The sequence below is a fragment of the Stomoxys calcitrans genome, chromosome 2 (assembly GCF_963082655.1).
Source record: "Stomoxys calcitrans chromosome 2, idStoCalc2.1, whole genome shotgun sequence".
Taxonomy (NCBI): Eukaryota; Metazoa; Arthropoda; class Insecta; order Diptera; family Muscidae; genus Stomoxys; species Stomoxys calcitrans.
This window is the reverse complement of record NC_081553.1, coordinates 84,585,798-84,611,308: the sequence shown is the minus strand read 5'-3', so window position 1 is coordinate 84,611,308 and position 25,511 is coordinate 84,585,798. Positions and strand designations below refer to the sequence as shown.

Genomic DNA, 25,511 nt, shown 5'->3' with positions numbered 1-25,511 from the left:
TATTAATTTGCGGGAAAAGGCGTTTATGGGGCCAATCCACCCCCATAACACCACCCATATAGGACGTATTTGTTAACCACTGCAATATGGGGATCAAATGAGAGGTATTTTAGAGTAGAACACGAATCTGTTATATATTTTCAAGCCCAACTCACTGAGTGGCCGCCCCATCCCCCAAAAAACCCCTGAAAAGGCTCATGTTTGGCAACTGTGAGTATATGGGGCTTAAATAAAAGATATTTGGGAGTAGACCATGAATCTGTTACCAACGGGACCAACTATCTAGGGGATATCCTATCCCCATAATAGCCCCCAAATAGGACCTATTTGCTCATCATGGCAATTTGGCTCTTAAAGAGTATGGAGCTCGATATTGATACCCCAAGCCGGACATATCTGCTGAGTTTTGCAATAAGGGTTTGAATGAAAGATATTTGAGATTATAAAACGATTTTTATATCCAATTTTGAGGCCAATGACAAAATGGGGTTCAAATAAATGATATTTGGGAGTAGAGCACGATGCTGATATATTTCCAGGGCTAAGTGTTTGGGGGACCACCCCAAACCCCTAAATCGGACATATTTACCGACTATGTCAATGTGGGGCTCAAATGAAAGGTATTGGGGAGTAGAGCACGAAATTGATACTCACTTTCTGGGGTCTACCCCTTCCCCAAAAAAGCAATTATTTACTGACCATCGCAATATGGACCTCAAATAAAGGTATTTGGGAATACAATACGAATCTGATATCCTAATGTGGGACATGTATTTGGGGCACCACCCCTTCCACAGAAAACACCCCACAAAGTGTACAAATTAACCGGCCATGCCAATAGGTGGCTCAAATGAAATGTGTTTGAGATTAGAAAACGAATTAGATAACCAATTTTGGGGCTAAGTGTTTGTGGACGATTAACGAAAACACCCCTAAATCGGACAATAAGAGAATATCGGGCTCAAATAAAACCTTTTAAGTATGGAGTTCATCTAACATCCAAACTTAAATGACCTTTAACCCTCCCAGCGAATTCAAAGACCAATAAAGATCATATGGGATTCAGATAAAGGCATTTATATTGCTATACTGTTAGGCAAGCGATATATTGGGTTGCCCAAAAAGTAATTGCGGATTTTTTATATAGTCGGCGTTGACAAATTTTTTCACACTTGTGACTCATTCTTCTGTCAGTTATCAGCTTTTACTTTTAGCTTGCTTTAGAAAAAAAAGTGTAAAAAAAGTATATTTGATTAAAGTTCATTCTAATTTTTATTAAAAAGGCATTTACTTTCTTTTAAAAAATCCGCAATTACTTTTTGGGCAACCCAATACATTTACTATTTACGTAGTAGGTATTCCCTAAAAGCTGTTTTATTGTCGAAAGTATTCAAAGGACACCTTTGTTCCATATAAAGTAAATGAAGGCGCAGCGGAGCGGGCCCGGTTCAGCTAGTCGGGTATATATGTCAATCACCTTTCATCATAATCCGTTGAAAATGCATTATTTATGCCCCAATAGGAGCTGTATCCAAAAATGGTTCGATATGAACCAAATTCGGCACGGACATTGAGAGTCTAATAAATACAAGTAATTTTGGTTCAATTTTGGTCATTTTGGCAACTATATACAAATATAGATCGATCTGAACCATTTAGAACACGGATGTCGAAAACCCTTACGTAAGTCACTGTGTCAAATTTCAGCGATATCTGATAATAAGTGCTCCTTCTATGGGGCCAAGACCTTAAATCAAGAGGTCGGTCTATATAGCAGAAATTTCCAAACTTGGACTGATTTGGGCCATCTTCAAGAGGGATATCCAGGGGCCTAATATAACTCACATTCCCAAATTTCGGCGAAATTGGACAATAAATGCGCCTTTCAAGCGCCCAAAACTTTAAATCGAGAGATCGGTCTATTTGGCAGCTTCATCCAAATCTGGACCGACCTGTGCCATATTGGAGATGCACCCGAGATTTGGCGCTTTTGAAAATTGGTGGTAGGTGAACGATCCAACGGTCTTTACCAAATTGCGAAGAGTGTTGTAAAGAATGTGCCAAATATTTTCGAACGCTTAATAATCTTCCGCGAATCTTCTAGTTATGATTCGCAGACGAGGCCGTCCAAGATTCGTAGGAAATTCCCCCGTAGTGAAGAGTTGTGTCCTCAAGACGACTCTTCTGGAAGAGTGTCACGCGAATCTTCCATATGAGTTGCTGACGAGTAAGTCAGAAGAATCTTAGAATGAATGTTTTCGAAGGTTTATAAAATAATCTTCTATAAGACAAGAAAACGTAACACTGCGAAAAAACATAAAAAAAGATGTTTGTATTGCTTGCCATATTTGTCATACTAAGTACCAATCGTTATATAAACCAAGTGAGAATTCTGTATTGTGTTGTGCAAGCTGTCGACAAAAAACAAAACATCGACTAACATAATTCAATACAAACCCCAAACACACCAGGCATGAAAATAAAAACAATCAAGAAAAGCTAACCCAGGCGATTTATAAACAAATCTTCTGGACGATTATAACACAATGCGTTGAGTAATTATCGTAGGGAAGAGTTGCTAAAACTTCCACACACGCAATGGATGTCCAATTATTACATAGAAGAGTGTTTTCTCGGCAGAACAATTGCGTAAAAGTCCTCCAGAGAATTGTGTTATTCTGTGCGGGGACGAAGGCTCTTCCAAAACTATGAAAAATGGTTGTAGGGAGGTATGCAATAAACGCCTTCTTTTACGGACATATCCTCAGTTTCCAGTAACCATATACAATAAATGTTAGTCCGGTAAAAAGATTCGTTTTTTGTTTCTCATAGAAATGCATACATATTTGGATAGTGGATATTTGCCATGACACCACCATGATATATTGAAAGAAAAATAGAAAAATTCTTCCCAATGTCCTATTTGAACAACAAATTAAAAAAAAAACTCATTTGAACCATTTTCACTACATCCTTCACTTTCCCCTCCAACCACCTCCTCAGTCAAATCTATGCCATTTGAATTGATAATAAATTTTCATTTTACAAAAGCCACCATCATTCATATGTGTCTTAATTAACATTTAACATCCGGCAGGCCATATTACAAATTATTTACAGATCCTCGTTCAATTATACTACTTAACTAAGTAGAAAACTGGTTAATATTAGAGCTTCTAGTTCACTTTCCCATAAATCACATGTCAAAGACTACGTTTTACACACCACCACGACCAAACGGACAGACAGGGATGTAGATAGGTAGGCGCAACCATTGTGCTGAGTGTGCCATGCTGTCTAGCAAAAGTAAAAGAGATTTATGCGAATGGAAAGTGAAAAGCAACGAAAAGCAACACAAACCAAAGTCAATAGACCGACAAAAGGACAGATGGAAGAGCATAGAGCCTGACTCACGGACAGACAGATAGACAGAAGGACAGACATACAAACATTAACTTTGTAATCGAACACAATATTGACAAAGAGAATATAGTGAGAGAACTCATAGACAAACACACGTACTGACGTACTCACATATCCGGCCATTAATGGAGAAGCAAACGAGAAGCAGTCAGTCGACTATGAGCTTTATCTGACCAGAGTTGCCAGAGATGTTAAACGACTACAGGAAAAACCTCAAAAGTAAAATAATTAAAGGGACTTGCACAATTCACCGAAATTCAGAGGTAAGCATGTCCATATTTGACGCAGAATGACTGAACTCAACTCCCGTCGAGATTATCAAAACAATTTTCACCGATGCTTATCCCCTGCTAGTGAGTTTTATGTACCTTTGGTAATCAACCAAGTAAACTTCTCTTATAAATTGATGCACCTATGATGCAAGCCGTTCAGAATCGGCAATAAAAAGGAGGTATCTTATCATTAAGCTTATATCGGACAGCCCTCATTGACTTTAGAGAAGTATTCCCCCTGTTTCTTATTGAAATGTTCATGGGCAAATTTATACAACTAGCTGAGCTCGGCCTGCTCTGCTGCGCCCGATAATGCTATGTTGGAGAAAAGTACTCTTAATTTGGAAATTTCTGCCTAATTTTCGTTGAAAAGGTATTCCAATTTTCCTGTGAATTCTTCTACTCTCAAATACCTCATATTTACAATCCAATAAGTAAAAGTCCTGTTTAAGGGTGTGTTGGATTCCCAGAGACTTGGTCTCAAAAGTGGAAGTCAATTTCGTGCTCTACTCCCAATTCGGTAAATATGTCCAATTTGAGGGGTTTTTTGGGGGTTGAGTGACCCACGAAATACTTAGTCCCGCGGTTGGATATCAGATTCGCTTTCTATTCTCAAATACCTTTAATTTGATACCCATATTGTAGTGATTGGTCTATAAATCCGTTTGACGGGTTTGGGGGTGGGTGGCTCTTCTAGGCACCCCACCTCAAATTCTGATACCAAATCTTTGATTCTAGGTTAATGTAAGTGCGCCAACAAAAGTTCGCTTAAATCGCCGTACCCATTTGCGAGATCTGGTGTTTTTGAAAATTATTGTTAAGGCCCGTCTTAGAGTGGGAAAGTTTAAAAATAATATCGCAAACAACCGCAACGAAGATCAATGATCAATTTAGACCATCCTGCCCTCTTTCTGTTCATGTTGGCTTCTCCAAATAAGTGTCATTTACTGCCATTTATAGACAACTACCACATGATGCTCAATGTATAGGCGTTAATCCACTCGACGCGAGTAGTAGCACTAACATTTAAGTTTGCGCCCTCTACTGGCTGTTTTCAAATGGATTTAATTGATGCACTAACATTTAAGTTAGCGCCATCTACTGGCTGTTTTCAAATGGATTTAGTTGATCCAATTGAAAACAGCCAGTAGATGGCGCTAACTTAAATGTTAGTGCTACTACTCGCGTCGAGTGGCTTCACGCCTATAACATTGAGCACCATGTGGTAGTTGTCTATAAATGAAAAAAAAAAGACTAAATCAACATTTAGTCTTTTTATACCCTACGCCAAAGGATGGGGGTATACTAATATTGTGGGGGGCATACTAATATTGTGGGGGGTATACAAATATTGTGAGGGGTATATTAATATATTGGGTTGCCCAAAAAGTAATTGCGGATTTTTTAAAAGAAAGTAAATGCATTTTAATAAAACTTAGAATGAACTTTAATCAAATATACTTTTTTTACACTTTTTTGTAAAGCAAGCTAAAAGTAACAGCTGAAACTGACAGAAAAAAGAATGCAATTACAGAGTCACAAGCTGTGAAAAAATTTGTCAACGCCGACTATATGAAAAATCCGCAATTACTTTTTGGGCAACCCAATAGCTTGAAATTTTGCACAAATACCTTTTATTATTGTAGGTCGGTTGGGATTGTAAATGGGTCAACTCGGTTCATGTTTTGATATAGTTTGATAGATTTGACTGAAATTTTGCACGTGGTGTTTTGATATCATTTCCAACTACTGTGATAGGTATGGTTCAAATCGGTTAATAACCTGATATAGTTGCCATATCAACCTAACTTGGCTCTTGACTTCTTGAGCTTTTAGAGGGCGGAATTCTTATTCGATTTGGCTGTAATTTTGCATGTGGTGCTTTGATATCAACAACATCTGTGCTATGGTATGGTTCAAATCGGTTAATAACCTGATATATCTGTCATATAAACCGATCTTGGATCTTGATTTCTTGAGCCGCTAAAGGGCGCAATTCTTTTCCGATTTGGCTAAAATTTAGCATGAAGTGGTTTGTCATGACTTCCAACAACTGTGCTAAGTATGGCCCAAATAGGTCCACAACCTGACATAGCTGCCTTATAAATCGTTCCCGGATCTTGATTTCTTGAGCCGCTAGAGGTCGCAATGCTCATACAATTTGGCTGAAATTTTGCATGAAGTGGTTTGTAATGACTTCCAATAAATGTACTAAATATGGCTCAAATCGGTAACATGGTACAGCTGTCATATAAACCGATATCGGATCTTGTTTTTTGAACCTCTAGAGAGCGCAATTTTTATCCGATTTGGCTCTGAATCGATCTACAGCTTGATACAGCTCCCATATAAACCAATCTCCCAATTTTGCTTCTTGATCCGAATGGACTGAATGGACAATGTCCAGCATTCAATTCATTTATGGTCCGAATCGGACTAGAACTTGATATAGCTCCAATAGCATAACAGTTCTTATTCATACCGCGCAAAGAATTCTACAAATGCGATCCATGGTGGAGGATATATAAGATTCGGCCCAGCCGAACTTAGCACACTCTAACTTGTTTTAAATCTAATCAAATTGCCATATTAAACAATTTTCTGTGGTAAAGAACTTATTTGGCAGTGTACATATTTGGTGCGGTGGCGATAGTACTATTAAACCATCAATCACACAGTGTCCTGTTAGATTATTATGATTGATCGACTGTTTTGGGGTGAGATGGTCCGCTAGATATATGACCAGAATGAAGATATCAGATTCGCAGTCCATAACCTTATACCTTTAATTTAACCCCATATTGCCATGATTGGTGTATACACCCGTTTGAGAGAGGGTGTCTATATGAGGATTGTGCACCACACGCCATTTGCCACTTGAGCACATATTTGAATGACGCACTCTTCTCAAAAATATCTATCATTTGATACCCCTTTGTTTTAATTCGTCAAATTATCTATTGGAGGCGATTTTTGGAGGTAAAGCACCACTTAGATTTTTCGACACAAGGCTTAATGCATATTCGTAATCAATACCTTTCATTTCAGTCTTATACGGCTATGATCGAGCTATGAATGATCCCATTTGGGTGGCCTTTTGGGGGTGGGGCGACCCGCAAATACTTAGACATTATTTTTATGTCATAATAGCCGAACCTGGACCGCTCCGCTTTAACTCAATAATATCTATTTAGGGTAGGGACACTTCGTCCTGAATGCGGATATCGAATTCTTGTCATTCGTGCCTATGACGCTGAACGTGTTCGAAACCTGTCCCGAACATCAGACAAAGCGATGTTTATCCCCTCTTAATGTTGGCGACATTTGCAATATCTAATGCCATGCATGGTCATTTAAAAAATTTTTCCCAAAGAGGGGTCGCACTGCGCGAGGCCGTTCAAACTCGGCTATTAAAAAATCCCTTATTATTGAGTTCAAACTTGAATCGGAAAGCACTCATTGACATGTGAGAATTTGCCTCTTCTCTGTTCTTGGTGTTATTGTTCTTCCTTAGAGTATGTTCTCATTACGGGAGGGATGCCACCTCAGACATTTCTACTCAAATATGGATGTCAAATTCGTGCTGCATTTCCAAATCCCTTTCATTTAAGCCCCATATTGCCATGCCCGGTAAATATGAACCGTTTGGAGGGTGTTTTGGGACTGAAAATAGATATCTAATTCGTTCTTTGTTTCCAACGGAAATGAAGTTCAGTTTAGTGGGAGCTTTAGGGCGTACCCCAAAACACTTGGATATCAAATTCGTTTTCTACTCTCAAATACCTCTTATTTGAGTACCATATTATCATAATGGGTCAAATAACCCATTTGAAGTATCTTTAGGAGGGTACCGCTGGGTACTTGGACTCAAATTTTAATATCATATTAGTGTTCTGGTCTCCAATGCCTTTCATTTGATACCCTTATTGTGCCCATCGGACCACTTTCGGATATGGGTGGCGTTTTTGGGGTAAGGGGTAGGGTCCGCCTTTAAGAAAATCAAGCCAAGTATCATACAGTTATAATGGGTCTAATGGCGTTTTTAAGGGGTGGCGTGACCCCCTATACATCGATCTGATTTTGTATGGCAGATTCGAAATATACTCCCGAATGCCTTTCATTTGAGCCTCATATTGACATGAACGTCCAATATGTCTGTTTGGGGGAGTTTTAGAGTTGGGTCGGCCCGATGGGTACTTAGACTCAAATTTTAATACCATATTCGTATTACTACTCTCCAATACCTTTCATTTGATACCTATCTTGTTGCGATCGGTCCACTTTGGAATTTGGCTTGTGTTTTTGGCATAAGGAGGAGAGTCCATCCCCCTTTCCGACACCGAAAAATTAGATAGCCTATGTTTCCTTCCAGACCAAACTACACGTTATGCGAAAATTTCGAGAATACCGGTTCTACCGTTTTTCAGTCTATAGGGAACAAACAAACCGAGTCCCATATATCCGTGATTGGCTAATGTGACCATATTCGCAATCTACTCCCTAATACCTTTCATTTGAGTCCCATATTGTCATGATCGTCAAATAAACCTATTTTAAGGGCTTTTGGGGCTGGGGCGACCCCCAGGTTCTTGGATCCAACTTTTATTAATAAATTCGTACTCTACTCTTGAAAGTCTTTCATTTGAATCCCATATTGTTCCGATCGGTCCACTTTTATTTTTGGGAAGTATTTTTGGGTCGAGGGGGAGAGTCCTCCCCCTTCCAGTATCAACAAATTATAAAGCCTATCCCTTCTATCTGACCATATTCGTTCTCTACTTTCGAATACCTTTCATTTGGGTCCCATATGGTCGCGATCGTCCAAAAAGCTTATTTTAGGGGGTTTGTGGCCGGGTCGGCCCCCAGTTACTTGGACCCAATTTTTAATATTGAATTCGTACTCTACTCTTGAATATCTTTCATTTGATTCCCATATTGTCCCTGTCGGTCATCGGTTAATTTAAGTGGTGTTTTTAAGGTAACGGGGGAGGGTCCGCCCCCTTCCGATATCAAACCAGTAAGGAAAGGTAAATTTCCAGAGAATCGGTTAACAAATGACTATTTTATTGCTGTATTGCTGCAAATCGGACGAACATATATATGGGAGCTATATCCAAATCTGAACCGATTTCTATAAAATTCACCAGTAACATCGAGAGTCGTAAGAAAATCCTTTCTGCCAAATTTCGAGAGAATCGGTTAACAAATCACCATTTTATTGCTGTATTGCTGCAAATCGGACGAAGGTATATAAGGGAGCTATATTCAAATCTGCACCGATTTCTTTAAATATCACAACTAATGTCGAGAGTCATAAGAAAATCCTTCCTGCCAAAATTTGAGAGAATCGGTTAACAAATGATCATTTTATTGCTGTATTGCTGCAAATCGGACGAACATATATATGGTAGCTATATCCAAATCTGAACCGATTTTTTCCAATTTCAATAGGCTTCGTGTCTAGGCCGAAAAACATTCCTATACCAAATTTGAAGACGACCTGTAGTTTGTACCCAAATTAACATGGACAGACGGACAGACAGACGAACATATCTAAATCGAATCCGAAAGTGATTCTGAGTCGATCGGTATACATCGGTATATCTCTCTTCCTTTTGGGTGTTACAAACAAATGTACTAAGTTATAACACCCTGTAACACAGTAGTGGTGTAGGGTATAAAAAGTGTATAGCCTATTGCTTGTTCCAGACCAACCTACACAATCTGTGAAAATTTCAAAGGAATCTGTTCAGCCGTTTTTGAGTCTATATGGAACAAACAAATTTACAAACCCACAAACAAAAAAATAAATACAAATTCATATTTATATACATAGATAAATAGATTCACTGGGTTACGGGGATGGGTCAGCTTTATTGTTGGATGGTTCCAATCGACACATCCTCCAAACATATTTGAATTTTTTTCTTTCGGAAGTTTGCCGAAATTTTTTCAAATTGAAGAAATTTCGCTGTAGTTTCGAATTGATTTCTGCCTTTGGCAACCCTGTCCACCTCCCATTAAATTCACCTCCGTTGACTTTCTAGGATCCCTATTATCCTAATGGTTTATGGGTAGAGTGTAACTCTATGATTGTGGCATGGAATTTGTACTGCCTGCCTCAAAGTGAGTGTGGGTGAGCTCATATCTATGTGTGTGTGTGTGTGTGTGAGTTCAGTGGTGTATAAATAAAATATCATATATCACACTTTTATACATTTCGATGTGCATGCATGTCTACATTAGTTAATGGATTTTTATTACTTTCAAAACAAAAAACAACAAAAAAGCCCACAGCTTGTTCGTTCTAATTGTTGGTGCATTATAGCCATTGTCCTTGTTGTTCTCTTTCATGGTTTAGATTGTATTTTCATTATCACTTTGGCAGTTAGGTAGATAGATTGGTAGAGGTTTGGTGGTTGGGAGCTAGGGAGTGTGGGTCTCTGTCGTGGAGATCTATGATGAATTTGTTAACTCGGGTTTTAGCTGTCCTCACACGCACACACAGGGCGGGTCACTTAGTCGGTTACTTAGGTGGTGGTGTAGCCCCCCATAAATAAAAGGATAATGCTTTGCGTGAGTTCATGTTAAACATTGAAACTAGGTTATCCATACACCAATTGACACTTGGAGTTATATTTTTTCTGCTACTGCGACTGGCGTTATTATTGTTGTTAATTATATAGCAAATAGGCGATACGTAAGGAAATGCAACGTTTTGATTGTTATCGTTTGAACTTTATTAAATGCTGTCTGCGTGATTAAATGTTTACCAAAGTAATGACCACTTTGTAGCAAGCAACAGAAAATGTGTTTATTTATTGTTAAGATAGACAAATTTATATTTTCCGTTTATATGGCTGAAGTGAAAAGACTAAGACGGTGGGAAAAGTTAGTAAAATCAGATATTGAAATGAGTTTTAAAGGTTTTTATAGATTTAGCAACTGACATGGTTTTGAATATTCGATATCTTGGACGAAGTATGGGGAAAATACTTTCGATGGACGAGTTATTGGTAGGTACATTTCTGTGTGATTACCAGAAATGGCCTGTGGGAATAAAACGAAAACGTCGTAAATCTAGCCAAAAAAACATAAATATTTTTGACAACATTAAAATATACGAAAATTGTATAATAAACATTAGCTTATAATAATGACAACTCAAGTGCATAGATTAAACTTTAAAAAATAAGGTAGGGCCAAACTGGTAAAAAATTGTCTTTAGAGAAATTTTCACTGAAATATAGTCATTAGAAAATTAGGAAAAACAATTAAAAGGCACTAACTGAGGCCGGGCCGAAAATGCATTAATAATGCACCCATAACAGCTATTTCGATATATGGTCCGATTTGGATCAAATTCGGCACAGCCATTGAGTGGTCTAATAAAAACAAGTCTCTGTTTTTATTAGACCACTCCAAATATAGACCGATCTAAACCATATAGGACACGGATATCGTAAAGCCTAACATAAGTCACTGCGTTAAATTTCAGCAAAATCGGATGATAAATGCGCCTTTTATGGGGCCAAGACCTTAAATCGAGAGACCGGTCCATATGGCAGCTATATCCAATTTTGGACCGATCTGAGCCAAATTGAAAAAAAAACATGTCCAAGGTCCTAACACAATTCACTGTTTGTTGCAATTTGAGTTCGTCGTGACAAAAATCATATCTAGAGAAGGGTGATGGGTAAATACCCAAAAGGTATTTACCCGGTAAATTGCGTAAATTAGGTAAATACCCGGATATTTACCCATTTATTCCCAAAAGCTGGGTATTTATAATTTTGCAGATATCTTGCGCATAAAAACATTTTGCAAACAATGTTTGATGATTTCGTATAAGTAGAATATAAACCTGATCTCATAAAATCCGATTTTAGTAATATATATCGCCGCTATATAGACCGATCTTTAGACATAAGGCCGTGAGGCAATAAATTGGTAATTTTTCAGCGGATTTGGATGAAATTTGGAACAGTGAGTTCTGGTGGACCCCTACCCATTTCTGGGAAGTGTGATTTCGATCGGACTATATTTGGATATAGGTACCCTATAGACCGACCACCAAATCTCCCGATAAAGGGTATTGAGGCAATAAAAGATCAGTGTGTCCTGGTAGACCCCTACCCATTCCAGTCAAATGTGGTCCAGATCGGACTATATTTGGATAAAGCTGCCTTATGTAGACCGATGTCCCGATATAATGAGCAAATAAAAGGAGCATTTTTCATCCTATTTCGATGACATTTGGCACTGCGAGTTCTGGTACCTCTCTTAATCCTTTGTTTCGAACATTGTCCAGATCGGACCATATTTGAATATAGCTGCCATATAGACCGACCTCCCGATATAGAGTGTTGAGCCCATATAATGAGCATTTTCATCCCATTTTGATGAAATTTGAAAGAGTGGGTTTTGATAGACCTCTACACCTTTGTTTCGAACATCGTCCATATTTGGATGCAGCTGCCATATAGACCGATCTCCCGATATAGAGTATTGAGTAGCATTTTACATCAGATTTGGATGAAATTTGATCGTTTTTAAATTTGGTACCGGTACACTTTTTGGCCTTGAGGCGAAGACTATTGAAATTGGAAAAAATCGGTTCAGATTTAGATATAGCTCCCATATAGATGTTCGTCCGATTTGCTGTTATAATGCAATAAAATGGTAATTTGTCAGCCGATTCTCTCGAAATTTGGTGGGAAGGACTTTCTGTTGACTTTCGACATTACTGGAGAATTTCATAGAAATCGGTTCAGATTTAGATAGAGCTCTCATATATAAATATGGCCCGATTTTAACGCCACTGTAAGCGCTTTTATTGACCAATATTGTCAAAATTTTGCACAACGCTTTCCTCGACGACTACCACAATATCTGAGAAGTTTGCTCAAAATCGGTTCAGATTTGGATATAGCTCCCATATATATGTTAATCCGATTTTGAGAAATGTTTATTTTAAGTGCTCATTTCTTAACCGATTTTTTCGTTATTTAGCAGGAGGGATTGTCTCATGACTCTCCACATCACTGGTTTCCTAGAAATCGGTTCAGATTTAGATAAAGCTGCTACGCATGTAATCACCAGATTTTCACTTCAAGAGCCATTACAAGCGCATTTATTGCCCAATATTACCAAAATTTTGCACAACGCTTTCCTCTACGACTAACGCAATATTTGGGAAGTTTGTTCGAAGTCGATTCAGATTTAGATATAGCTCCCATATATATGTTCGTCAGATTTTAGGTAATTTGCAATAATGTTGCCATTTGTGAACTGTAGTTATAATAAATAGTTTGAACATATTCGCTCGAAATTTGATAGGGATTGTTTATTAACCTATCCGAAAATATCCGCCGAAGTCTATCAAAATTGGTTCAGAATTGGATAAAGCACACACATCTTACTTATAAGGCAGGTGTAGGGTATTATACAATCGGCAACTTCCTTACTGGTTTTGTTTTGCAACATATCTAAATATCCAATTAATATGATCGTAGTAAAATTCTAAGGGCCTAAACTCACCACATTTGATTTCACTATAATTTTTAACAAATAAAAAATTGGTTTTTTTGGTAGCTATATACAAATCTGAACCGACACAACTGGGCAGATACGACACGAGTGTCAAAAGCCTAACATAAGTTACTGTGTCAAATTTCAGCGAAATCGAATTATAAATGCTCCTTTTATGGGCCCAAAACCTTAAATCGAGAGATCGGTCTATATGGCAGCTATATCCAAATCTGGACTGATCTGGGCCAAATGGAAGAGAGATGTCGAGGTTCTATCACAACTCACTGTCCCAAATTTCGGGGACATCGGACAATAAAAGCGCATTTTATGGGTCCAAAACTATAAATCAAGAGAACGGTTTATTTGGCAGCTATACCCAAATATGAATTGATCTAGGTCAATTTACAGAATTATGTCGAAGAGCCTAACACAACTCACTGTCCCAAATTTCAGGGAAATCTGACAAAAAATTCACCCTTTTATGGCCATAAAACCCCAAATAGACAACTATATGGCAGCTATATCCAAATCTGTACCGATCTGGGCCAAATTGCAGAAAGATGTCGAGGGGCCTATCACAACTCAATGTCCCAAATTTCGGCGAAATCGGACAATAAATGCGCTTTTTTTGGGCCCAAAACCTTAAATCGAGAGATCCGTCTATATGGCAGCTATATCCAAATCTGGACCGATCTGAGCCAAATTGAAGAAGGATGTCGAAGGGCCTAACACAACTCACTGCCCCTAATTTTGGAAAAATCGGACAATAAATCCGCCTTTTATGGGCCCAAGACCTTAAATCAGCTGATCGGTCTATATGACAGCTATAACCAAATCTGGACCGATCTGAGCCAAATTGAAGAAGGATGTCGAAGGGCCTAACACAACTCACTGTCCCCATTTTGGCAAAATCGGATAATAAATGTGGCTTTAATGGGCATAAGACCTTAAATCGGCAGATCGGTCTATATGGGGGCTATATCAAGATATAGTCCGATATAGCCCATCTTCGAACTTAACCTGCTTATGGACAAAAAAAGAATCCGTGCAAAGTTTCCGCTCAGTAGCTCTATTTTTAAAGGATATAGCGTGATTTCAATAGACAGACGGACCCATCCTTCGGTGGTGGGTATAACAATTATTTGAACTAAGCACCCGGTATCCAAGCTGAATGCTCATACTTGATACTCCTCATCGAAACTTATTTAGACATTGTTTCCAAATATATCTATCCGCCGGTTAAGGATATTAAGGCCATAAAAGCTGCATTTATAGCTCGATTTTGCTGACATTTAAAATAGTGAATTGTATTAGACCCCTCGATGTATGGTCTTGAGTTCATCATTATACCAGAAAAAAAAAATAAAACTATTGTGCTATATGTACATCATTTATTCACCATCAATTTCGCACTTTGCTAAGCGGCTTAAACAAATAACATTTTCGATTGTACTCGAACAAATTCAATACACATTTTATTGATTGTGTATTAAAATGGCCCTAAAGTTTTGATAGGCAAATGTAGGTACATATGTTGCGCGTTATCTTCCGTTTCCTGTTTGACAAGAGCGAAGAGATACTGCTCAATATCAAAACTACCAACACTCGCTTACCCACACACACACACTGCTTAACAACCACACGTATAAAGCTACATGCCTACGTCTATTCTGTTTTATCTGTGATTATTTGTTTGTTTACTTGTTGTCACTCCATTTATAGATATAAAATACATCCATATTTTATGCGAAGGACACGATTGGTAAGGAGCCCTGTAGGTATGTGTGTGTGTGTGTATGTTGACAAAACAAAATTCTATGTTGCTCAATTTCGCTATCTTCGCAACGAATGAACGAAGCCAGACGGATTCTTATAAAATATTGACATTTTTCTATTGAAATTGGATTTCTTGTTTTTTGTGTTCGCTGGTTGTTGTGCCACTTGATAAATAATCATAATAAGGAATTTTTTTTGTTGCCATCCATGATGATTTATTTGTAACAAAGTTTCCGCTGTGGAGCTCATGCTGCAAAATTTGATGAAATATCAGAAATATCTCTAACCTCTCTAAGATCAAAAATTTGTTAAAACTAATTTAAAAATGAAAAATTAAGGAAATTGTTTCTTTGTTGAATGGTGTGAATTCTTGAATCAAATAATGTTTGTCCTAAATGTAAGTATAATTTTTCCTCCACCATAGGATGGTGGTATACTAATTTCGTTATTGCGTTTGCAACGCATCGAAATATTAATCTGACCCCCACCAAAGTATACATATTTGACCGCCCCATCCTAAAGGAAGAATTTTTTTTGTAAATATCCTATGGGAAATGGGACAGGTCCCAAAACTGTTACGGGATAGGTCCTCTGGTGATAGGGACCGGTCCCAGTTCTCGTCCCCTTACATGGGAAAAACCTATCACCAGAAACATTAATCTGACACGCAGCAAAGTATATATATTTGACCGTCCCATCCTGTAAGGGAGAATTTTTTTTTTGTAAATACCCTACGAGAAATGGGACAGGTCCCAAATCTGTTACGGGATAGATCCTCTTATGATAGGGATCTGTCTCGTCCCCTTACATGGGAAAAACCTATAACTCGAGGTGACGAATTGCCGCCATTCTAATACCGTAGGATAGGTGCTGGAAAGGATGTGCATACTTTGCAAGTATTTTTAAGGGAGATAACACTTGTAAGCAAATGTATTAAACGGATAAGCAATTTTTAACAATATTAACAATAATTAGGCGAAAATAATTAAGAATCATAAGTTATGACAATTGAAACTTTTCATTCCCTGTAGAATATGTCCTGTGACAGATAACTAATTCTTCAGTTTAGGATCGATATATTTGGGGCAATTGACTACACATTTCCCTTAGGGTAGATAAACGCATAGCCACCTTTTTCTATACCCACCATCGCAAGGTGGGGGTATTCTAACCTAGTCATTCCGTTTGTAACACCTCGAAATATTGATCGAGGATCCCATAAAGTTTGTATATTTTTGGTCGTTTCGACATTCTGAGTCCGTCCGTCCGTCTGTCGAAATCACGAACGCATTAAGCTAGCCGCTTGAAATTTTGCAAATGGGCAATATCGATTCAGGTTTGGATATTCCTTCCATATAAACCGCTCCCCCGGGAGGCCACCGTAGCTAAGAGGTTAGCATGTCCGCCTATGACGCTGAACGCCTGGGTTCGAATCCTGGCGAGACCATCATAAAAAAAAATTCAGCGGTGTCTTTTCCCTCCTAATGCTGGCAACATTTGTGAAGTAATATGCCATGTAAAACTTTTCTTCAAAGAGGTGTCGCACTGCGGCACGCGTTCGGACTCGGCTATAAAAAGGAGGCCCCTTTCATTGAGCTTAAACTAGAATCGGACTGCACTCATTGATAGGTGAGAAGTTTGCCTCTGTTCCTTAGAGGAATGTTCATGGGCAATATTTGCAAACCGATCACCCGATTTGACTTCATAATACCCAGTTTTGCACAAAGTTTTGTTCTGTTGTGACTTACAACAACTGAGGCAAGTACGGTCCAAATCCGTCAATAACCTGATATAGCTCCCATGTAAACCGATCTCCCGATTTGATTTCTTAAGCCCCTGGAAGCCTCAATATTCATCCGATTTGGCTGAAATTTTATACCATTATGACTTTCAATAACTGTGCTAAGTACGGTCCAAATCCGTCAAGAACCTGATATAGCTCCCATATAACCCGATTTCCCGATATGACTTCTTGAGCCCCTGAAAGCCTCAATTTTCATCTGATTTGGCAAAAATTTTGCATGCGGTGTTCCGTTATGACTTCAACAACTGTGCCGGGTATGGTTTAAATCGGTTTAAAACCTGATATAGCTTCCATGTAAGCCGGGCTCTCAATCATCCGTGTTCGCTTCCTAGAGCTTTAATTTTAGCTGGATTGACAGAAGTCTGGTAGGATAAGATTATGCCCTTTAATTAAAGTAATGTTGTATAAATTTTTAGCACATTTTAATGGCCCGGCTGAACTTAGTATTTTTTTTATACCCACCACCGTAGGATAGAGGGTGTATTTATTTAGTAATTCCGTTTCAAACACATTGAAATATCAATTTCCGACTCTACAAAGAGTATATATTGTATTTCCATCTGACTGTCCATATATGCGTCTGTTCGTCTGTCCGTCCGTCTGTTGTAATCACTCTACAGTCTTCAGTCTTCAAACATTGAGATATTGACCTGAAATTTGGCGCTGATTCGTCTTTTTGATGCAAGATTGTTAAGTTTCTGAACGGGCAAAATCGGACCAAGTTTGGATATATAGACCGATCTGCCGATAAAGGGTCTGAAGCCCATAAAAGCTTTATTTATTACCAATTTCGCTGAAATTTGAAACAGTGAGTTATTTTAAGCCTCCAGACATCGGACCTGAATATGGTTCAAATCGGACTATATTTAGATATAGCTGCCATATTGACCGATCCCCAGATAAAGGGTTTGGAGCCCATAAGAGCTTTATTTTTTAACCGATTTCGCTGAAATTTGAAATCGTAAGTATATTTAGGCCTCCCGATATCTGACCTAAATATGGATTAAATCGGACTATATTTAGATATAGCTGTCATATAGACCGATCTGCCAATAAAGGGTCTGAAGCCCATAAAAGCTTTACTTATTACCCGATTTCGCTGAAATTTTAAACAGTGGGATATTTTCATCCTCCCGACATCTCACTTAAATATTTATTATATCGGATTATATTGAGATATAGCAGCCATATAGACCGATCTCCCGATAAAGGGTCTGAAGCTCATAAAAACTTTATTTTTTATTCTATATGGTTAAAATTTGAAACAGAGAGTAGTTTTAAGCTACCCGACATATGACTTAAATATAGATCTGATCGGACTATATTTAGATATAGCTATCATAAGTCATAACAAAACACTAAATGGAAAATTTCAGCCAAATCGGACAAAAATTGCGGATTGTAAGGGCTCAAAAAGTCAAGCGATTCGGACCGTACTAGGCACAGTTGTTGGAAGTTATAACGGAACACCACAAGCAAAATTTCAGCCGAATCGGACAAAAATTGCGGCTTGTAAGGACACAATATGTCAAATCGGCCGATCGGTTTATATGGGAGCTATATCAGGTTATAGTCCGACTTAGACTGCACTTGGCACAGTTGTTAAAAGTCATAAGAAAGCATTATGTGAAAAATTTCGGCAAAATCGGACAAAAATTGCGCCTTCCAGGGGCTCAAGAAGTCAAATCGGGAGCTATATTTAAATCTGAATCGATATAACCCATTTGCAAAATTTCAAGCGTCTTCCTTTAAGCGTTCGACTGTTATAGTGATTGCGACAGATGACGGACGAACGGACATTGCTAGATCGAACCAGAAAGTCGAGACGATCAAGAATATATATACTTTATGGAGTCTTAGGCGAATATTCGCCCGGCTTTCACATCTAACAGATACCGGCACTTAGGTGGAGACACAATACCAGACATGAACCAACTTATGGGAGTTGTATTGAAAAGGATTAAGGATTTTGTATGTAGAACAAAATTCCTAACATAAAATTTTCTTTTTCGAGGTTCCTTTTTAGTTTTTAGAGCGCACGACAAGCCGATTACTGGCTTAGGTGTATGTCCATAGTGGCATGAGGCGGATAAATATCTGCACCTTCTTTTCGACCTAACCTAGACGAATATTTCGCGGTGTTACAAACGGAATAAGTACAACCCGTCCTATGGTGGTAGGCATAATTTTTTACGGGAATTGTTGTTTTTCGCACATTTATATTTATTACATTTGCTTGTACCTGGCAGCCATTTGTCTCTTGCGCTAATGATTTTTATCATTGGACATACCAGCATTTACATAGACTTCTATACCGATGGTTCCAAACTAGACGACCAGGTGGGTTTTACACTTAAGATCTAGAACTGGTCACATCGAAAAGGTTACCCAACCACTGCAGTGTGTATCAAGTGGAGATCCTAGCAATTAGGGAGGGGGTGGAATGGCATAAATATCTTCTCAGGCAGCCATTAAATCCCTGAAGAACGTATTTCTAAACACAAAAACCGCCCTCGACTGTCGCAGATCTCTTAAATAGATGGCTGAACAGTTCAAAATTCACCTGTTCTGGGCGCCGGCCACAGAGATATTCCAGGGAATTGTGAAGCGGTAACTGGGGACAACCTTACACTTTCCAGGGATATTGGAATCTGTGGGTATGCCTCTAGCGACATGTAAGCTAAGTTTTCAAGGCCAGGCCCGAAGGACAACGAATGATAGATGGGCACAAGGAGGGGGCTGTGAGCATTCCAAAACTATTTGACCTAATATAGAGGTCTACCACTTTGCTGTCATTGGCTAGAACAGACGTCTCAGTCATTGCGTCCGTCATGACAGATCAGAATTGTGTCCGTCATGACAGAAGCTGTGAGGACATCGAAGAAGACGAGACTATAGAACACCTACTGTGTGTGTGTCCCGCACTGGCAGTCAGAAGGAGTTCCACTTTAGGTTCTCATTTCTTTGAAAACCTGTCTGATTTGACGAATGTGAACATTGGCATTGTTGAACCATCCAGATCTTTTTAAAGCGATCTGGATGGTTCAACAATAGGAACTAGGAGGCATCTTCCTTCTTCTGTTCCAGTGGTATCACAATGGACGAAAATGTCTAAGTAATCTGATGGCAGACTGCAACTTAAACCTAATCTACGTTCAATAATGCTACGTTTATAGCTAACGTTTTGAAGAGAAACGTAACACAGTTACAATGAACGAAAAACTTCGTAATAAAAGTATTTTGTTTGTCGTAAAAATATCCGATTGAGGATTTATTTCTTTGCGTGTAGTAAGCCAAAAAACACAAAGCAGATGTATAACTTCAACTCCCTAGGGGGAACGTCCCACCCAAAAACCCCCAACAACCCCCACAACGAACGCATAGACCATTTGGTACAATGTAGGACTTGTACGAAAAGTATTTAGGAGTACAGTTATATCTAATCCCAAAATTTTGGCCTAAGAGTCCGATAGCTAGCGCCAACACCAACAAGTCAATAATAGTCTTAGGTGTATTTTTGAAAGTGAGATGAGGCAGGTTTAAATCTACACCCTATCCTAACCTAAGTGGCAAAATATTTTTTGTAAAAACATATATTTTTTCCAAAAAACAAATTTTTCTTATGGCATCACTAATGAATGGGTATTCCTGGTTTGGTATGTTTTAATTAAAAGAAATGCCACAACACAAAAACTTATGATTAAATCCCCTGAATTAGATAACCAGTTCTACGAAAAAAAAAACAAGAGCACCAACAATAATAATAACAACAGGAAATTGGACTTACTTTATTTTCTCCCATATTTCTTCGCCAAAGTGTTTAAGCACCAATAGCTCCAAAGCATAATTAACAAATCCATACTGCAAAGAGAAAAAAGAAAACCAAAAGAAAAATGAGAAAAGATAAGATAGAAATGAAATAAATTATTTTTTATACCAAAAGTGAATGGAGAAAAGTTGATTAATGATCTACGACACAGATGATGTTTTGTGTCTGTCGTGTAGTTAAAGCCGTTGTACAAATCTTGAAGATGTTTTTTGAATTCCTCACACGTTACACTTTTTTCTGCTTAGGTACTGTTGTTGTAATTAATAAGGACAGGAATGAAGTTTCCTACCACTGCGAGTTCAGTATAATTTATTGTCATAAGCTTTTTTCCTAAGACATTTGTTCTTAAGATTTTAGCTAAAAACGGCAAACAATTTTTCTTGGAAAAAAGTCAAAAACAGATTCATTTGGGAATTCGATAAGAATGAGTAAAAACCTAGAGTAAGTCAGAGATGGCATGAATATATTTGATTTGAGAAAATGATTGAATGTGCTAACATGAAAGATCGATACAAATAAATAAGTAACACGTAAAAACGTGCTAAGTTCGGCTGAGCTGAATCTTGGGTACCCATCACCAATGGATTCGGCTAAAAATGTACCCTTGTTAACTGAGTTTGTATTTGAACTATTTTGTAGCAATCAAATCGGGAATCGATTAAGGCTTCAGTGGTCTCAGTAATCATTTCGGGCTATCAGTGCTTTGGGGGCCTATTTCACCATATTGACCGATTCGGTTTTTGGGTCAAATTTAAACCAAATCATGTGAAAATGTAAGCCTCTTGGGGCTCAATAAGTCAAATTAGGGGATCGGTTTATATGGGGGCTATATCAGTTTATAGACCGACTAGGATCGTACATGACACGGATATTGGAAGTCATGACACAAGTTTTTGTTCCAAATTTCAGCCAACTCGAATGAAAATTGAGGCTTCTAGGGGCTTAAGAAGTCAAAACCTGGGAACGATTTATATGGGGGCTATATAAGTTTATAGACCGACCAGGATCGCGCTTAGCATAGATATTGGGAGTCATAACACAAGTCTTTTTTCCAAATTTCAGCCAACTCGAATGAAAATTGAGGCTTCTAGGGGCTCAGGAAGTCTAAACCGGGGATCGGTTTACATGGGGGCTATAACTGCTTATAGACCAATTCGGATCATACTTGGCATCTATGCTGGAAATCATAGAAAAAGTATCTGTCCAAAATGTCAAGGGGCTGCGCGTTCCACCCCTATCACGACAGACGGAAAGATGTACATGGCTAGATCGACTCAGTACTATCCAGAATAGATATATTTTAAGGAGTCGCAGATCAATATTTCGAGGTGCTACAAACGGAATAACTAGATTAGTATACCTGGTGATGGGTTTAAAAACGCATTAAGTTGGACCGTGCCCAACTTTGGATACCCACCACCATGTATATATTGGATTGCCCAAAAAGTAATTGCGGATTTCTCATATAGTCGGCGTTGACAAATTTTTTTCACAGCTTGTGACTCTGTAATTGCATTCTTTCTTCTGTCAGTTATCAGCTGTTACTTTTAGCTTGCTTTAGAAAAAATGTGTAAAAAAAGTATATTTGATTAAAGTTCATTCTAAGTTTTATTAAAAATGCATTAACTTTCTTTTAAAAAATCCGCAATTACTTTTTGGGCAACCATATATATTTATTTACTTATTTATTATAGCCCTACAATGTATCCACATCAACATCTAATGTGGGTCGATCTGGATCATATTTGGTTCAGGTGCAGAGAAGCTTTATACGAGTCACCATTTTTGCAAAATCAGGTTATAAAACCGATTTTTATGGGCATCAGAACCACAATTGGCAGATCGGTCTATATATCATTAATATCTAAAAAAGGTCCTATTCCAAAAATATTAATTAGGGATGCCGACGGGCCTAATAAAATTCACTGTAACAAATTTCAGCGAAATCGAGTAATAAATCAAGTTGTTATAGGCTTAAGACTCCGAACTTAGGGGAAGCTAAACCGAGGGGATGTTTCGCTTTTTGCATTTGCTTCGAATATTAAAAATCAAAAACAGAACAAATTCAATGACTTTTATATCCACCACCGAAGGATGGGGGTATATCCATTTTGTCAATCCGTACGTCCGTCGGTCTGCCTGTTGAAATCACGCTGCAGTCTTTAAAAATAGAGATATTGAGCTGAAACTTTCCACAGATTCCTTTTTTGTCCATAGGCAGTTCGAAGATGGGCTATATCGGACTATATCTTGATATAGCCCCCCATCCATGTCCATTTAAGATCATGGGCCCATAAAAGCCACATTTATTATTCGATTTAGCTGAAATTTGAGGCAGTGAGTTGTGTGTATATGTCGAATTCAACATCCTTCGTCAGTTTGGCACATATCTGTCCAGATTTTGATACAGCTGCCATATAGACCGATCTCTCGATTTAAGGTCTTGGGCCCATTAAAGGTAAATTTATCGTACGATTTCGCTGAAATTTGGGACAGTGAGTTGTGTTAGGCCCATTTTTAGGCAGATTTAGATATCTGGGAGGTCACCGTGGCGCATAGGTTAGCATGTCCGCCTATGACGCCGAGCGCCTGGGTTCAAACCCAGGCGCAAACATCAGAAAATTTTCAGCGGTGGTTATCCCCTTACTAATGCTAGTTATATTTGTAAGGTATTCTGATAAAACTTCTCTACCAAGTGATGTCGCTATGCGGCAAGCCGTTCGGACTCGGCATAAAAGAGGACGCCCCTTATCATTGAATGCAAATTTTGCCCATGGACATTCCACTAAGGAACAGGGGCAAACTTCTCACATATCAATGAGTGCAGTCCGATTCAAGTTTAAGCTCAATGATAAGGGGCCTCCTTTTTATAGCCGAGTCAGAACGGCGAGCCGCAGTGCGACACCTCTTTGGAGAGAAGTTTTACAACGCATAGTACCTCACAAATGTCGCCGGCATTATGAGGGGAAAACCACCGCCGAAATTTTTTTTTTTTTTCTGATGGTCTCGCCAGGATTCGAACCCAGACGTTCAGCGTCATAGGCGGACATGCTAACCTCAGCGCTACTATGGCCTCCAACCTCTGTGCTACGGTGGCCTCCTTATCATTAAGCTTAAATATTAATCAGACTGCGCTCATTGATATGAGAGAAGTATCCCCGATCCTTAACGGAACATTTCGTTAAGGATCGGGGGATGGGAAAAATTAGTATAGTCCGATCTCTCGATTTATGGTCTTGGCCCCGAAAGGTCTTGGAAAAGACACATTTATTGTCATATTTCGCTGTGAGGCCCTTCGACATGGCATTTATTGTCCGATTGCGCAGAAATTTGGGTCAGTGAGTTGATTGAGGGCCGTCGACATATCTTTTTAAATTTGGTTCAGATTCGTCCAGATGTGGATATAGTTGCCTTATTTTGTACAATGTCTCGATTTAAGGTCTTCGGCCCATAAAAGCGCATTTTATGTCTGATTTCACTGAAATTTAAGACAGTGAGTTGTGTTTGGCCAGCCCATATCCTTCTTCTGTTTGGCCCAAATCGATCTAGATTTGGATATAGCTGTCATATAGACTGATCTGTCGATTAAAGGGCTTGGGCATATAAAAGGCGCATTTATTGTTCTATTTCGCTACAATTTGGAACAGTGAGTTGTATTAGGCCACTCGATATCTTTCTTCAGTTTAGCCCAGATCGGTCCAGATTTGGATAAAACTGCCATTTAGACGGATCTCACGATTTAAGTTCGTGAAAATTGAGATAGTGAGTTGTGTGAGGCCCTTCGACATCTTTTTTCAAATTTGGTTCAGATTGAGGGTGTTCGATAGTCTCTTCTTCTTTAATGGTCTCACAGCTTCTGCAAAAGTCGTTGCAGGCAACCTTCAGTCTGTTGCATTGTTTTCCGTTTAGACAGTGACCTGTAATGATGGACACAATGACTGCGACGTCAGCAAAGCCATAGACCTCCTCAAGTCTAGATTAGGTCACATAGTTTTCGAATGCTCACAGCCCACTCCAAGTGACCATCTATCAGTCGTTGTCTATCGGGCCTGGTTCTGAAAACTTAGCTTACATATCGCTAGAGGCATACCCATAGATTCCAATATCCCTGGAATATGTAGGGTAGTTCCTAGTCTCGCAAGCTTGTCCGTTTTACAATTCCTAGGGATATTTCTGTGACCCGGCACCCAGAACAGTTGAATTTTGAAATATTCAGCCATCTCGTTGAGAGATCTGCGACAGTCTGGGCGGTTTTTGTGTTCAGAAATACATTCTCCAAGGATTTAATGGCTGCCTGGATGTCTGAGAAGATGTTTATGACAATGGTCGGAATGACATTATATCTAGGCCATTCCACCACTTTCTTAATTGCAAGGATACACGTTACAGTGGTCGGGTAACCTTTAGGATATGAACAGTTCTAAATCTTAAGAGTACACATCAAAGCCCACCTGGTCGTTTAGTTTGGAATCATCCGTATAGAAGTCTATCTAACTTCTGTTACCAGGGATATCATAGCTCCAATTGTTTCTATCAGGAATAGTGGTACAGTACTCTTTGTCAAAAAACGGCTCAGGTAGGGTGTAACACACACTAGATATTGTATCAAGGATAACAGTGTCCGTAGCCGCCACATGATCAATGAGAAAGCACCCTTAATCTCGCGGCAGTGGTCGCAGCAATTTGTCTAGCCACAATGTCCAGAGGCACAAGAAGTAGCATTAAATTCAATGCATCAGATGGTGTCGTCCCCAGTGCGGATGTGATGCATAAACAAGCCATCCTTTGATCAGTAGGTGGACTTTAAGAGCGCCGTCCACCAGACCACAACACCATATTGCATTATAGGTCTGACAACTGCAGTATATACCTAATG

The 25,511-nt window shown here is 38.8% G+C and overlaps 1 protein-coding gene across 1 annotated transcript in view; it reads right to left on the bottom strand.

The window, feature by feature from the left end:
• The window catches only part of LOC106089775 (guanylate cyclase soluble subunit beta-1), a 293,195-nt gene that overhangs the window by 260,472 nt on the left and 7,212 nt on the right, over positions 1-25,511 (bottom strand). The window contains exon 2 of the mRNA XM_013255752.2: positions 20,594-20,667. Coding sequence (XP_013111206.1) covers positions 20,594-20,667 — 74 coding nt within the window. The remainder of the gene's footprint in view (positions 1-20,593; positions 20,668-25,511) is intronic.